Source organism: Pongo abelii, chromosome 5, assembly GCF_028885655.2.
Source record: "Pongo abelii isolate AG06213 chromosome 5, NHGRI_mPonAbe1-v2.0_pri, whole genome shotgun sequence".
NCBI classification, from domain to species: Eukaryota; Metazoa; Chordata; class Mammalia; order Primates; family Hominidae; genus Pongo; species Pongo abelii.
The window spans coordinates 36,480,969-36,494,268 of record NC_071990.2 but is presented as its reverse complement, the minus strand read 5'-3'; the positions used below and the strand labels follow the sequence as shown (position 1 = coordinate 36,494,268).

The 13,300-nt window shown below is 45.1% G+C and overlaps 1 protein-coding gene across 6 annotated transcripts in view; it reads right to left on the bottom strand.

The window, feature by feature from the left end:
- Nucleotides 1–553: 553 nt before the first annotated feature.
- The window catches only part of BRPF3 (bromodomain and PHD finger containing 3), a 35,603-nt gene continuing 22,856 nt past the window's right edge, over nucleotides 554–13,300 (bottom strand). For 5 of the 6 annotated variants that reach the window (XM_002816805.3, XM_054557427.2, XM_054557428.2 and 2 more), the window contains 4 exons: nucleotides 11,085–11,182; nucleotides 7,989–8,086; nucleotides 4,274–4,428; nucleotides 554–2,917 (listed from right to left, as the gene is read on the bottom strand). In XM_002816805.3, the coding sequence (XP_002816851.1) occupies nucleotides 2,734–2,917; nucleotides 4,274–4,428; nucleotides 7,989–8,086; nucleotides 11,085–11,182 (535 nt within the window). In that variant the 3' untranslated portion in view covers nucleotides 554–2,733. Of the gene's footprint in view, nucleotides 2,918–4,273; nucleotides 4,429–7,988; nucleotides 8,087–11,084; nucleotides 11,183–13,300 lie in introns of those variants that run through there. The other variant, XR_008526144.2, reaches the window with a different exon arrangement.

Genomic DNA, 13,300 nt, shown 5'->3' with positions numbered 1-13,300 from the left:
GGCTCCTAAAGGAACACGGCCACAGGGAAGGCGAAGCATGGGAAGGTAGGATGGACCTTCCAACAGCTCCCAGAAGGTGCCAGCGCTGTCCAGGAGGGAAGCAAAGTCAGAGAACATCTTCACACTGCTCCCAGGGGTCCAAGAGATAGACAGAGGCTGGACATGGTGGCTCCCACTTGTAATCCTAGCACTTTGGGAGGCCAAGGCGGGAGGATTGCTTGAGTCCAGGAGTTTGAGGCCAGCCTGGGCAACAACAACAAAAAAATAGCTGGCCATTGTGGCACATGCCTGTAGTCCCAGCTACTGGGGAGGCTGAGGTAGGAGGATCTCTTGAGCCTAGGAAATCGAGGCTGCAGTGAGCTATGATCATGCCACTATACTCCAGCCTGGGCAACAGAGATGCTGTCTCAAAAGAAAAAAAAAAAAAAAAAAAAGATACAGCCCTCGCTAGCTAGGAAACTTTCTTAATGGTCCTGGCCTGTTGAGGAGGAGGCTGTAGGGAATGGGAAGAGAGGGGTAGGCCCCTACTGATTAAACACAACACAGCAACTACTGCCCATTAGAACATTTATTTCTCAGAGAGAAAATAAGTTTCAGACAGTCATATTATAGTAGGTAAAATTAACTTTTGTATTCTTTACAAGCATAGATTTTTCTCTGTTTATTACCTCTCTTATACCATCTGTTATAAACAATTCTAGAAAGCAAATAAAGTCACTTTCTACAATAAATAGAGCATCATGTGCTTCACAGCAGACGCGACAGAGACACATAGGCCCCGTGCCACAGCAGGATCTGAGCCGTTTCCCGTTCTAAAAGAGCATTTTAAAAAATGAGACTCAGAGAGAGACTAAAATATTCAGATTGAAAAATAAAGAGAGAGACTAAGAAGAGAAAGTGTTGGGGGGAAGAGATAGACATAGAAAGAGAGGAAGTCCCAAGATCTTACAACACAGGTTTAGACAAAGGTCACAGAGTCCACAGCTGACCAACTACCTGGGGAGAGGGGAAGCACTGGCTCCTTTAAATCAACGACACTGTGTGGCCACACAATGGAGGACTCCAGTAATGGGAACTATAGGCCTGAATAATTTAGAACAGTATTTTACAATTATATACACCATGTCCTTCCCTAGCCATATGCTGTATTGTTTTTTTTATTATACAAAATCCAAAACCCCATCCTTTTAAGTTATAGTGTTTTGTTGGTTCCCTTTTAAACTCTGGCTCATGTCCCAAATGTATAAGAAGTTGTGGTGGTTGGTTGGTTGTATTTTTAAAAAGTCAAGTGTGTAAAAATGGCAGTGATCTCCCCAGTGACTTTGTTTCGTCCAAAACTCCCCTATGAAAAATTTAAAACAATTAAAAAGAATATCAGGTTAAAAATCAACATGGCAATCAGCGGCCTGCAACTGGCCCTGCGACTTTGGTGCTCAGGAGGTGAAAAGAAATGTCCAGAGAACAGACACTGAAGCCTCTGAAAGTTGTGTTGGTTTGTCAGTCAGCATTCCCCATTCACAGTTTTTTTTCCTTCCATTTTTGAGAAGGTGAAGGTGGGGAGGGGGTTGAAGAGAAAGGAAGGAGGCAGAGGGTTTGAAATAAAAGTAATGCATTCTCTGGAGTTGGGAAGTGGGAGTAGCAGAGGCTAGGCAGGGCAGGGCAGAGCGCAGGCCAGGAAGATGTTTGGTGGCAGGCGCCATGCTATCCAGGTGGTGGAGAGTGAAGCTTAAGACTGCAATTGCAGAAAAAGTCCATGAGGAGAGAAGAAGGAGAAAAGGGGGAAGAGGGCAGACCCAGCTGACGAGCACAGCTCCACCCAAACCACCCTCGACACCCACATGGACAGATGGACACTCGCACACCCAGCCTGACAGGAGCCCACCCTGAAGGCTTGGACCACCTCGTGGCAGCAAAGAAGAAAACAAGAGGGGACCCGCCTTGATCCAGGGGGCACACTTGCAGAGTCGGGAAGTTGTGTCAACAGCTAAAGGGAAGGTCTGTGGGTGGGAGGTGGTGTCCTGGGGGAGGGGGTCATAGGTTGTGGGCTGGCCTCTGTCTGGGCCTGAGGAGTCTGGCAGAGACACCACCTGGCATAGCAGCTGGCCTCAAGGGGAATGAGACATTAAAGAAAAAGACCAGTGTGGTGACGGTTTCTGTCAGTTTGGCACAAGAGAAAAAGAAAAGGAATATGGGAAAGACAAAGCAAGACTGGGCAATGGGTGCAGAAGATGGGACCAGGAAGAGGTGTGAGAATAGGCGATAAGCGGGAGAGAGAGTGAGCTTGGGGAGATTCCCCTTGGGACCCTGGTGTATCCACAGCATCTCTGGGATCAGTGTCGGAACCTCACCCGCCCTGAGGTGTAGTTAGTGGGAGTAGGATGGAGGGGGCCAGGCAGCTCCTCAAGAAGGAGCCCAGGACCTCTTGCCATCTGGGCGGGGTCCATCTCCTAAGCTGGGCCCAAGCCCCACAGCTGTTTCTACTTCTAACTGGTTCTTCAGTGAAATATCCCCTGAGGGACCTTGGGTGGGAGTTTTTGGCACACAGCAGGCCTGCCAGGAGAACCATGCAATTGGTCAACACTGGGGCCTTGCCCCTAGTGGGGAGAAAGCCCAGTCCCTGGCCTACCATGAGAGGAGGAAGCTGCCGGCCATATATCTGGCAGGGGCAGAAGAGGCTTCTCTGTGCCCTGCGGGACGGAGGCAGGGCAAGCAGATGCAGGCCCAGCCCTGCCCTTACAGGTAGCTGGAAGTGACGAAGGAGTGGGGCCCCCGGACTCTGCTCAGGTGGATCATCGCACGGTCATAGGCCACCTGCACTGACTTGCGGATGCTGGTCTTGCGGCCTTCCAGCATCTTGAGCTTGTCCACGGTGTCTTCCACACCCAAGGGCAGGACTTTGTCCCTTGGAAGCCACTGCCTGAAATGCAAGCACAGTAAGAGGCTGGGCAGTAGTGGGTCTCACAGGGGGCTCCTGTGACCCCACTTGGCCAGGACCAGCAAAGCCAGGGAGAGGGTACAGGGCAGAGGGAAGCAAATTGGGGGACTCCACGCAGGAGGCCACCAAGAACCTAGCAGGTCAGGACAGCAAGCAGGATATGCAGGAGTCGGGTGGGGGAATGGCATGGAATCAATTTTGCAGCTAGGTCCTTCTGTGGGCCCTTCTCTGGAGAGTTGTAAGGGTCCATAGGCTAAGAAAGGCCCACCTGCTGCCCTCTGGGGCCAGCTGAGCCACGCTGGAGGGCTCTGAGCCTCGCCTTGCCTTGGAGAATTAGGGGGCGATGGCTAGCAAGTAGAGCTGATGCCAGGAACTGATAAACTCATCTGCAGTGGGGCCTGCACACTGTGTATGTGTTTTTAAAGCTCCCCAGGTGAATATAACATGTGGCTAAGGATACAGCCTTTGGAGCAAGATCTTGTTTTATATCTCAGTTCTGGCTACAGGGTCTGGACTTTCTGAGACTCAACTTCCCCATCTGCAAAATGGATTATGAGGGGATTAATGAAGACTTAAATGAGGATTAAGAGATCAGATATATAAAGCAATCTGCATAAGTACATGGAATAATCACTCAATGGCAGCTACTATCATCACAATTTTTATTAGCTAGTTCTCCCTCCTCACTCTATAGAAGCTAAGGTGAAAGCACTCTCTTGTTGGTGCTAAGAGAAACCTTAAGTGTTGTAAACCATAAAAGAGCAAGTCTCCTGTAGTGGACACTGCACTGGCCAGAACCCCCCTTAGGACGGAAACATGCTTCCCAGATGCTACTGGAAGTGTTGGAAGCCCACAGGCTCTCATCTGAGTCCCTCTCTAGGAATCACCCTCCACCAAGGAAGCCTCTGGCCCAGGCCGCACCCCTCCCTCGGGGCAGTGGCATTCAATAACTAGTTGGCACAGGGCAAAAAGGCACAGGCCCAATTCCTGACATCTCTATCTTGTTGAGCCACCCAGCTCCAGATGTGCCCAGTGGATGAGCTGAGGCAGCAAGTGGGCTGTAGTTCAACTTCTGCCCAGTGCTGCATCGCTCCCGCCCCACAGCTCTCCTCAGTAAGCCTCCTGATGCAAGTCTCGACCTCAGAGTGTTTCCCAGGGAATCTGATCTGCAACACCCCTCAGTTACTATTAACACGGCAAGTGCAGGTCCGTTGCTGGCAAGTGGAGACCAGGGTAACTGGTAACATCCATGGCCCCTCTGTATAACTCACTAGCACAGCACCACTGGCACAGACCCCTGGCGTGCCCCTCAGCCCCCTCACAGCAGCACCCACTAACCAGGTGCGCTTGTTGTCAAAGAAGAGGACAAGGAAGAGCTTCTCTCCAGCCTCTGCCTGTTTCTGCTCTCCCAGCTTCAGCACGTCCAGCGGGGGGACAGGGATGGGAACGCCATTGTGCAGGAGGCCCTCCCGGGGCATCTTGGGATCGATGATCTGGAGGCAGAATAGAAGATGGGCACTCAGTGAGGGAGGCCAGGGTGAGCAGTGCCCCTGCTGCAGGACCAACTGCTGAAGCATCCACACCAGGGGAGCATCAGGCCTGAGTGGGATATCTTTGATGTCCAGATGAGACAGGCAAACCCCTTCCTCCAATGTCCCTTAGGACAGAAAAGTAGAGGTCACTTTTTTTTTTCCTGTCAATTTCCCCTTAGTACCTTTGCAATTCACCTCAAATGCTTGGGGGCCTTCCCTAGGTACCACGGCTATGAAGAAGGCTCTGCATTGGGAAGGCCATCCAGTTGGTTCTAACGAGGTCTCTGATTACTCACTACCTTCCTGTCTGACTACAATCCTTCCTGATACATGGACCAGATATATTTGTGACACCTCCATGGTAAGATCAGAGAGGAGGCTCAGTGTATAGCTAGAGAATGAGCTTGGAGGTTGATGGAGAGGGGGGTATGATTGGGTGGAAACAAGGGCCACTGGAGGCATTAATCCTTGAGGCAACAAGCTCCACAAGGGCAGCAGCTGGGCCCTTCTCCTTCAGGTTTGCTTCTGGCATCCAGCCCCGCCTTGCCTGGCTCAGAGACGGCAGTGCTCAGCAAAATGCCTGGCAGCATCAACACAACAATCAAAATCCAGGTCTAGGGAGCACTTTCAAAGTTTCCAAAGCTCCTAATTATTCACACAGCATCTCATTTCAATCTCTTGCTGATGCTGAGAAGTCTGCTAACAGGTGTTAGCTGACAAGAGGAAAACACCAAGCACAGAAGCAGAATGTAGCTGGCTAAAACCACATTGGGACTAAAACCAGACAAGGCTTGGGCCTCCACAGCCCACTGCCTCCTACACAGCCCCTGCTTCCAGAGCAGACAGCTAATAGCTCTGGGAGCAAAGACTAGGAACTTACTGAGGAAGCAGCCTTCTCCAGAGACAGAGCAATCTTACTTCCTATATGCTGTCCCAGTGGGCCCCTTCTCATAATAAACTGCTCTCATTATTTACCTTTGCTTGTCTGCCAATTTCACTACCTCCCTCTCAAGATAAGCAGCTGAAAGCTGCTGTTCCCGTTAGGAGTTTACTCTAAGGAAGAACCACCTTACCCCACCCACCAGGTGTGTAATTTGATCAACACTCTTTCTCCCAGCCTGTCTGTCCCTCCTGGGATTGAAGTAAAGGGTCTTAACGAGAACCACCATACAAGCCCTTGTAAGCTTCCTTGATTACCAAACAAGACAGTGAGGCTACTCTGATATGTTTTCTCTTGACTAAGGCATGCTGGTTCCTGCCTTGGAACCCAGAGTGCTTGCAGAGGGTAGATTGTGAAAAATTTCCCCTGAGGGCAAAAGCAAGGTGGGTAAGTCTGCCATCCGAGGAGAGCTTTTGTGTCCCAAAATAATAAATGGTCCATTCATTCAATGAATACTATGCAAATGTAAAACAACATGGTAACAAAGCTTGTGATAAAACTTAACATATGTGTACATAAACTATTACTACAACTATAATATGAATATGTGAACAATAAATGGAACGATACAAAATGCTTGGAGTCAACATTAGAATGGTGGGGTTTGTGTTTTTTTCGCCTCTATTTTTCCAGACTTCTATAATGCAGTATATTACTCTTACAAAAAAAAAACACAAAAAACAAAAACAAGAAAAAATGTTTAAAAGACAAGAAAAAAAAGACAAGAGCCAGAAAAAATTAAAAACTTTATATCCACTATTTATGGACGCAAATACATACTGCAGAATGCATAGGAAAAAGACTAGGAGAGCATACACCGAAATAAAAACACAGGTTGTGTTCAGGTGGTGGCTGAATTTCTTTAATCATGACAGAAAATGTATAATTAAGAGGGTAATTTAAAAAAAAAGAAGACGAGTTTTAGACTAGTGTTTTTGCATTGTGAGGTATTCTGTTTGTTTGTTTTTTAAATCAAACCTGCACAGCTTAATCACTTCTTTAATGACTGAGCTGGGAGTCCTGCGGTTTCACCGCTGGCAGGGCAGAGAGCCCTGTGAAGGCAGGCAGCCCCACGCCCTAACTCTTCAGTTGGTAGGTCACAGTATGGATTTTCCCCACCTGCTACTGCTAAGGAGGGAGTAGAGTAGGCAACATGGTTTCCAATATGGCTCTAACAAACTGTATTAATACAACCTCTTTGAGCTATAATTTCCTTATCTGACCAAAAAGGATCAGCATTCCTCCTTTCCTTATCTTAAAAGGCTGCTGTTAAAAGTTGCAGATATGAAGGGGCTGGGAGAAACCCAGAGTCCTGTATACATGTAAGAGGCTGGTGGGGTGGTACCCAACCCTGGCTACAGATCATCTAGGATGTTTTCTAAAAAATATTGATGCCTCAGTCTGGCCTCAGAAAGTCTAATTTGATAGCGCTGGGGTGGAGGTGACTCGATATGGGTATTGTTTTCAAAATTTCCACAGATTATTCTGACATGCCCCAAAGGTTTAGTATCAGTGATATCTTCCAGAGCCAGGTGGATACTACCTCCCCAACTGAGAAAGACTTCAGAAATAACAATCAAGGTGGCAAAAATTGAATTTTTAGCTGCTGCTACTATGACAGAAATGAAAAGTTTAGTTACTGCTGGTGTGAGTATAAACCAAAATGAACTTCCGGCAACTTGGCAACTTGTATCAGAATTCTGCATAGACTTTGCCCCAAGAAGGGACTCCTAAGAATTCACTGTAAGGAAATAATTATGGATGTGCACACGGGTAAAACTACAATGATGTTTATTGCCAACTGTTTATCATAGTGAAAAATTCAAAACAATCTAAGTGACCAACTAGGGAATGGTTAAAACATGGTACATGCATACAACTGCAGATGATGCAATCATTAAAAATGATGTTGATGAAGAATGTTTAATGGCATAAGATGTGCATGTTCATGATATGCTGTTAAGTGAAAGGGAGGCGGAAGCTAAAAGCAGTATGGTCTCATATATATGCATATTTATACATTTTTTGTGAAAGAGTAAGTGGATATACACCCAAAGTTATCCCTGAATAGACAGGACTGTGGATGATTTTGAACTCAGTGGCTCAAAACACAGGCTTTGACATCACACATTTTAAGCCCTGGGCTCAAATTCCAACCCTGTCATTTATTAGCTGAATGACCACAAATCATCAGTTTTCTTCCTTACAAAATGTAATAATCGTACTTTCCTCAGTATTTCAAGGACTTAGCATGACAAATATTTAATAAAACATCTAAGCATTATCAGTAGCTTTAAAGATTCTCTAAAATGGGCCCTGTTACTTTTATGCATAAGGAAATAAATAAATGCTATTAAAACTCTAAGAACCCTGGCCTTGATCTGCATACTTTTGGCCTATTTTTAGTGCTCCAAGCTGGGAGCCTTGCTAGTTTGACCCACTCAGGCTGGGGCAAAACCCCCCTCCCTTCTATAGCTAAAGACACTCTGACTCCCACCACACTCTGCTGGCTTAATCCAATCAGATTAGCCCCCAAGGCAAGGCAGGGGAGGTAGGAAGGTGGCGTCTGGGGCAGACTCACCAAGGCAGGGTAGGAGGGGTAGCCTCGGCACTTGGCCCACACCAGCTCCAAGGGCTCCAGGTCTCCGCGGTCTTCAAAGGGCAGCAGGAGGCTTCTGCCTGGGGGTGGGGGAGGGGAGGAGACAGCACCCAAAGGGGACTTGGAATGGTGCCCAAAAGGCCTGCCTGTGGCCTCCACTTGACTGGGGCAACCCAGGAATGAGTCACAACATCCCCTCCACCCTTCCTTTTCCCTCTCCTTTCCTTAGAAGTTAGACTGGATCAGGGGTCGGCAAACTAGTTCTGTAAAGGGCCAAACAGTAAATATTTTAGCTTCTGTGGGCAACACGGCCTCTGTTGCAATTACTCAACACTGCTGTTGTTATAGCATGAAAGCAGCCACACACACAATCTATAAATGAATGAGCATGGCTATATCCCAATAAAACTTTATTTTTTGGACACTGAAATTTGAATTTCATGTAATTTTCACATGTTATGAAATATCATTCTTTTGATTTTCTTTTCAATCATTTCAAAATGTAAAAACCATTCTTGGCCCATGGACCATACAAAAATAGGCAACAGGCCATAGTTTACCGACCTCTGAACTAGAACCCTAAGATGGCTTTCCCTGGAAAAATGTTAACTGCTTCATCCTCATGGCCTTAGGGAGAAGGGCCATAACCCAGCTTGGGAAATGCCACATACTGCTCTCTGGGCCTCCCTGAGTGTGGAGTCCTCATGATGGAGGCTTCATGGACAAAGATGCCAGGGAAGACATCGTGGTAAAATTACTTGCTAACTGAGTTATTTTCTGACAGGGTCACACCTGGCCATCTAGGACACCTGGATGCACAGCACTCAGCAGAGCTAAGCAGTCTGCAAGTCCTTCACATGCCTTCTTTCGTCAGAACTGAGACTGGGTATCCCTGGGGCAGGCACTGCATCTTTCATCTTACTTTGCTCTGCACTCAATGCACTAACACATGTGAATGAGTGCTTCACAGATGCTTCTGAACACACAGAAGAACCTCTCTTTCCCTCCCCACATCTATACACTGGAATGGGCAGGTGACCACACTCAACCAAGGAAAAAAGTCCAAATCTAACAGGGTGGAAATTGTTATTTCTAAGGAAATATTACTACCTCACTTTTTAAAAAATTTTATTTATTTATTTTTTGTAGAGATAGGATCTCACTATGTTGCCCAGGCTGGTCTCAAACTCCTGGCTTCAAGCAACCCTCCCACCTTGGCTTCCCAAAGTGCTGGGATTACAGGCGTGAGCTACTGTGCTTAACTCTACTTGTAATTTTTAAAAATGTATTAAAATTATAAGATACTATTTTGCACCTATTGAATCAATAGCAGTAACAATAAAAAGATAAAATCCAATACCAAAGAGGTAGACTGAGTAGAAACTGGTGCAATCACATACTACTGATGCAATTGCAGACCAAACCCATCCTTATGGAATGTAATCTGGCAGTATGTCTGAAGAGCCATTTAAAAAATGTATGAACCACCTGTTCCAGTAAATTTCTTCCCTGGGAATTTATTCTAAGAAAAATAACTTTAAAGACGAATAAAAGGATTTTAAACAAAAATATGGGTTCACTACACTACATATAATGTTAAAAGCTGGAAACAACCCAAATGCCTAACAACAGAATGGTTAAGTAAATTATAATGCATTGTTAGATACATTGTTCCAATAATATGAGATATATAAAGATTATGTGTCAACATGAAGAAAGTACAAAAAAAAATTGAAAAAAGTAGAATACAAAAGTGCATGTGTTTGGATCAGCATTTTGTTAAAAATGTGCCTAAAATAAACAGAAGGCAACACAGAGAAATGAAGACAATCATGTTACAGTGATGGAACTATGGGAGGTTAATATCCTTTGGCATCATTTTAGTAAGCATGTGGTTTTAAAAGTAAGAATAAGATGTCACCACCAGAAGCACAAAGTGTGCCAATCCACTCCTGGCTTTGTGTGAGATGCTGTACAAATTCATTTAGACATGAGCCTGACCTTTTGGGAACTGACAGTTACAGAAAGCAATGAAACACACAGGCATGCATTCATCAACACACATACGAGAAAGAAACTGATGCTAAGGGAAAATAAAGCAGTTGGGTAAAGGAAAGAAGGAAGAGAAGCCCTGCAGCCTGTGTGTTAGATGGAAACTTCAAAGACAGGGCATCCAGGGAGCGCACACCCCTGTATAGCAGGGCTAGACAGAGGTGAGCTCAGAGAACAGCCTGCTCTGCACCTGTCCCACCTGAGCACCACCCCAGGGCTCTCCCCTAGGTCCTGCCCTGCCCTTTAGTCCCTTTGTCCAAGGAGACAAGGCCCATAAAACTACAGGGTTATGCATGTGCGAGATTCAGTGATACAGGCTATCACTGATAACGTTTGTGAATGGGGACAGGCAGTATCCATGAAAATTACAAACACACCATTCCTTCAATTCAGTAATTCCACTTCTATAGATAGGCTCCCTATGGATATAAAATTATCTATGCAAAAGGTTGCTCACTGCAACACTGGTTACGATAATAAATGAAAACAATCTAAACGTCCATCTTTCAGAGGACTGGCTAAGCAAATGATGGCATTCCTATATAATGGGACACTGGGAAGCCAATAAAAAGCACAGAAGGATCTCCAAGATATATTATTAGCTGGAAAAAAAGGAATGGTTTAGAGAAACATGCGCATATTAGGCTTCTCCACTCACTCTCTTAATTATTCATGCAAGTTTTGGCTTGTATACATATGGATTACCTCTGGAAAGATATAAAAGAAAATGCTAGCAGTTGATGTTCCAGGGAGGGGAGTGCTAGCTTTCATTATACACTCTTTTGTACCTTTTTGATTTTTATTACTATGGGCATGTATAACCTATTCAAATTTAAGATGCAATTAAAAAAAAAAAAAGAGTATGATTGGCCTGGGAGAGTGCCATCTCCCTGCCCAAGGGCCCAAGAGTTTGGAGGAGCTCAGGGACTGGCTGCCTGGTACGGAGCCCCAGCAGTGCAGCAGCCTGAAGAGCTGGCTCCTCAGAAGGCCTGGCCCCCTCAGCTCTGCCTGAACACTGCTCCTCACCTGAGCCATTGTAGTCAGAGTCTCCGTTCACACCTTCCAGGAAGGGCACTCGAGACAGGGCTGGCTTCCCACGGCTGCGTTTGGGGGGCGTCAGACCACTGCACACAGAGCAGGGAGACAGGGGTGAAATGAGCAATTTCAATGACTAAAACGCCCACTCCCCTTCTCCCCTCTCCCCTCTCTGACAGGAGTGGAGCTGCAAAAACTCTTCAGGGAGGACAGTTTCTCACCTTCTCCTAAAAACTCACACTAACCCATGTTTTTGACTGAAAAGTTCCCATGAGGTTTTGAGGAACCATTTCATCTACATGAAAGGACTGAACCTGGAAGGAGTTGCTCGGTTCCCTGCTCAGGAACCTTGGACTTCATCCAAAGGAAAGGTCACACCAGTCATTTGTCAATCCTTCCAGAGTCTAAGCAGCCTTGCCATGACAGGGGCCATCTTACATCTGCCCAGAATTCTTTGCTCTGGTTCACATTGCTTCTTCTTTGGAAACCAATTTATTTTTGAGATTCAAAAATTTGCCTCTTTGCCAAATTTTCTAAAGTGGACATGTCATACTTCCTTAATTAGAAAAGACATTTTTAAATTGGAAAAAAAAATGCACTTCTCACTTCCAAATGGTTTATGTGTGAAGTTTTTCTTGGATAGAGAGAAGTGGATTTTTTAAAGTAAAAAGTGGGCTGGGTGTGGTGGCTCACGCCTGTAATCCCAACACTTTGGGAGGCTGAGCTGGGCAGATCACGAGGTCAGAAGATCGAGACCACCCTGGCCAACATGGTGAAACCTCATCTCTACTAAAAATACACAAATTAGCTGGCCGTGGTGGCACATGCCTGTACTCCCAGCTACTCAGGAGGCTGAGGCAGGAGAATCACTTGAACCAGGGAGTCGGAGGTTGCAGTGACCCAAGATCATGCTACTGCACTCCAGCCTGGCGACAGAGCAAGACTCCATGTCAAAAAAAAAAAAAAAAAAAAAAGCAGACCAATTTTTGTTTCACGGCTATTGCAAAGAGGCAAAATATATATTACACAAAGACTAAAAAGTGATAAGCAAAAATTAGAATAGCAATACCAAAGCAATGTTGCAACCGAAGCCCACCCGGGCATCAGTATTTTCAAATTGTTCCCCATACAATTCTAATGTACACCGTAGCTTCTGGGCAAAAATGATATGGCTAGCACTTTTTTCCATCCAAACTTCAAAAAATAATATTACTCCTATATAACTTTAAATTTTTTTACTAAAAAATGTTTAAAGAATAGGTCATCAATCTGCAGAAAAGCAGAAATGCTTAAAGAAACCCCTAGTGGGATAAGAAACAGCCAGGAGTAGGGACTGGTTGGAGAGTAGGGTACTCCCGTTTTGCTGAATCAGAACTGACTTTATCAGGAAAGCATGCTAAGAAAACTCTGCTTAACCAAAACCCCATGAATCATAATTTTTCAATAACCAGTAGTTAGGTTGGTAGTTTTTATTGCTAGTCAAAATAGGAACTGTTTGGGAAAAAACAAAAAAAAACCCAGTTTACATTTAGGATTTAGTTCCCATTTACCCTATAAAAATCTGCCAACATATTAGAGAAATTGAGGCCTTGTACAAATGTAAAGTGCTAGTAATTTTATCAGGAAAGCCTCTCAAAGTTCACGTCAAGATGAGAAAAAAAAAACAAATCAAAGTTCACATCAAGAATCTGGGGACACAACTTCAAATACAACAGAAGAGAGCACAGCAAAGTAGTTAAGAAATTAAACTCTTGGAGCCTATCTGGGTTCAAAACCCAGCTCTTGTTATCAGTTCTGTAACCTTCAGCAAGTTACTTAACTTCTCCGAGGCTTACACTCCCCATGTGTTGTTGTAAGGATTAATGAACGAACACACATAAAACTCTCAGTACAGCACATACCATGCAGTCAATAAACACAGCTGTAGTTATTGTCATACGAAGGATAGTAAATTTTAATGTCTTACTTAAAGTATTACAAACTGCTAATACTGTACTATAGAATGATGAGCTCTGAGAAGGATGAGCTCAATAAAATAGGATGCAACACCAAAAATAGGTCTGTATGTTCCTGATTTGTAGAAAAAAGCACAACTGACTCAATCATGGCCTGCATTTCAGCCCTTTCTCCAAGTTACCCCAGCCTAAGCAGACAACCCAACCTACAATTATCTTATTTACTGGTTTAACATCCATATCCATGAGAAC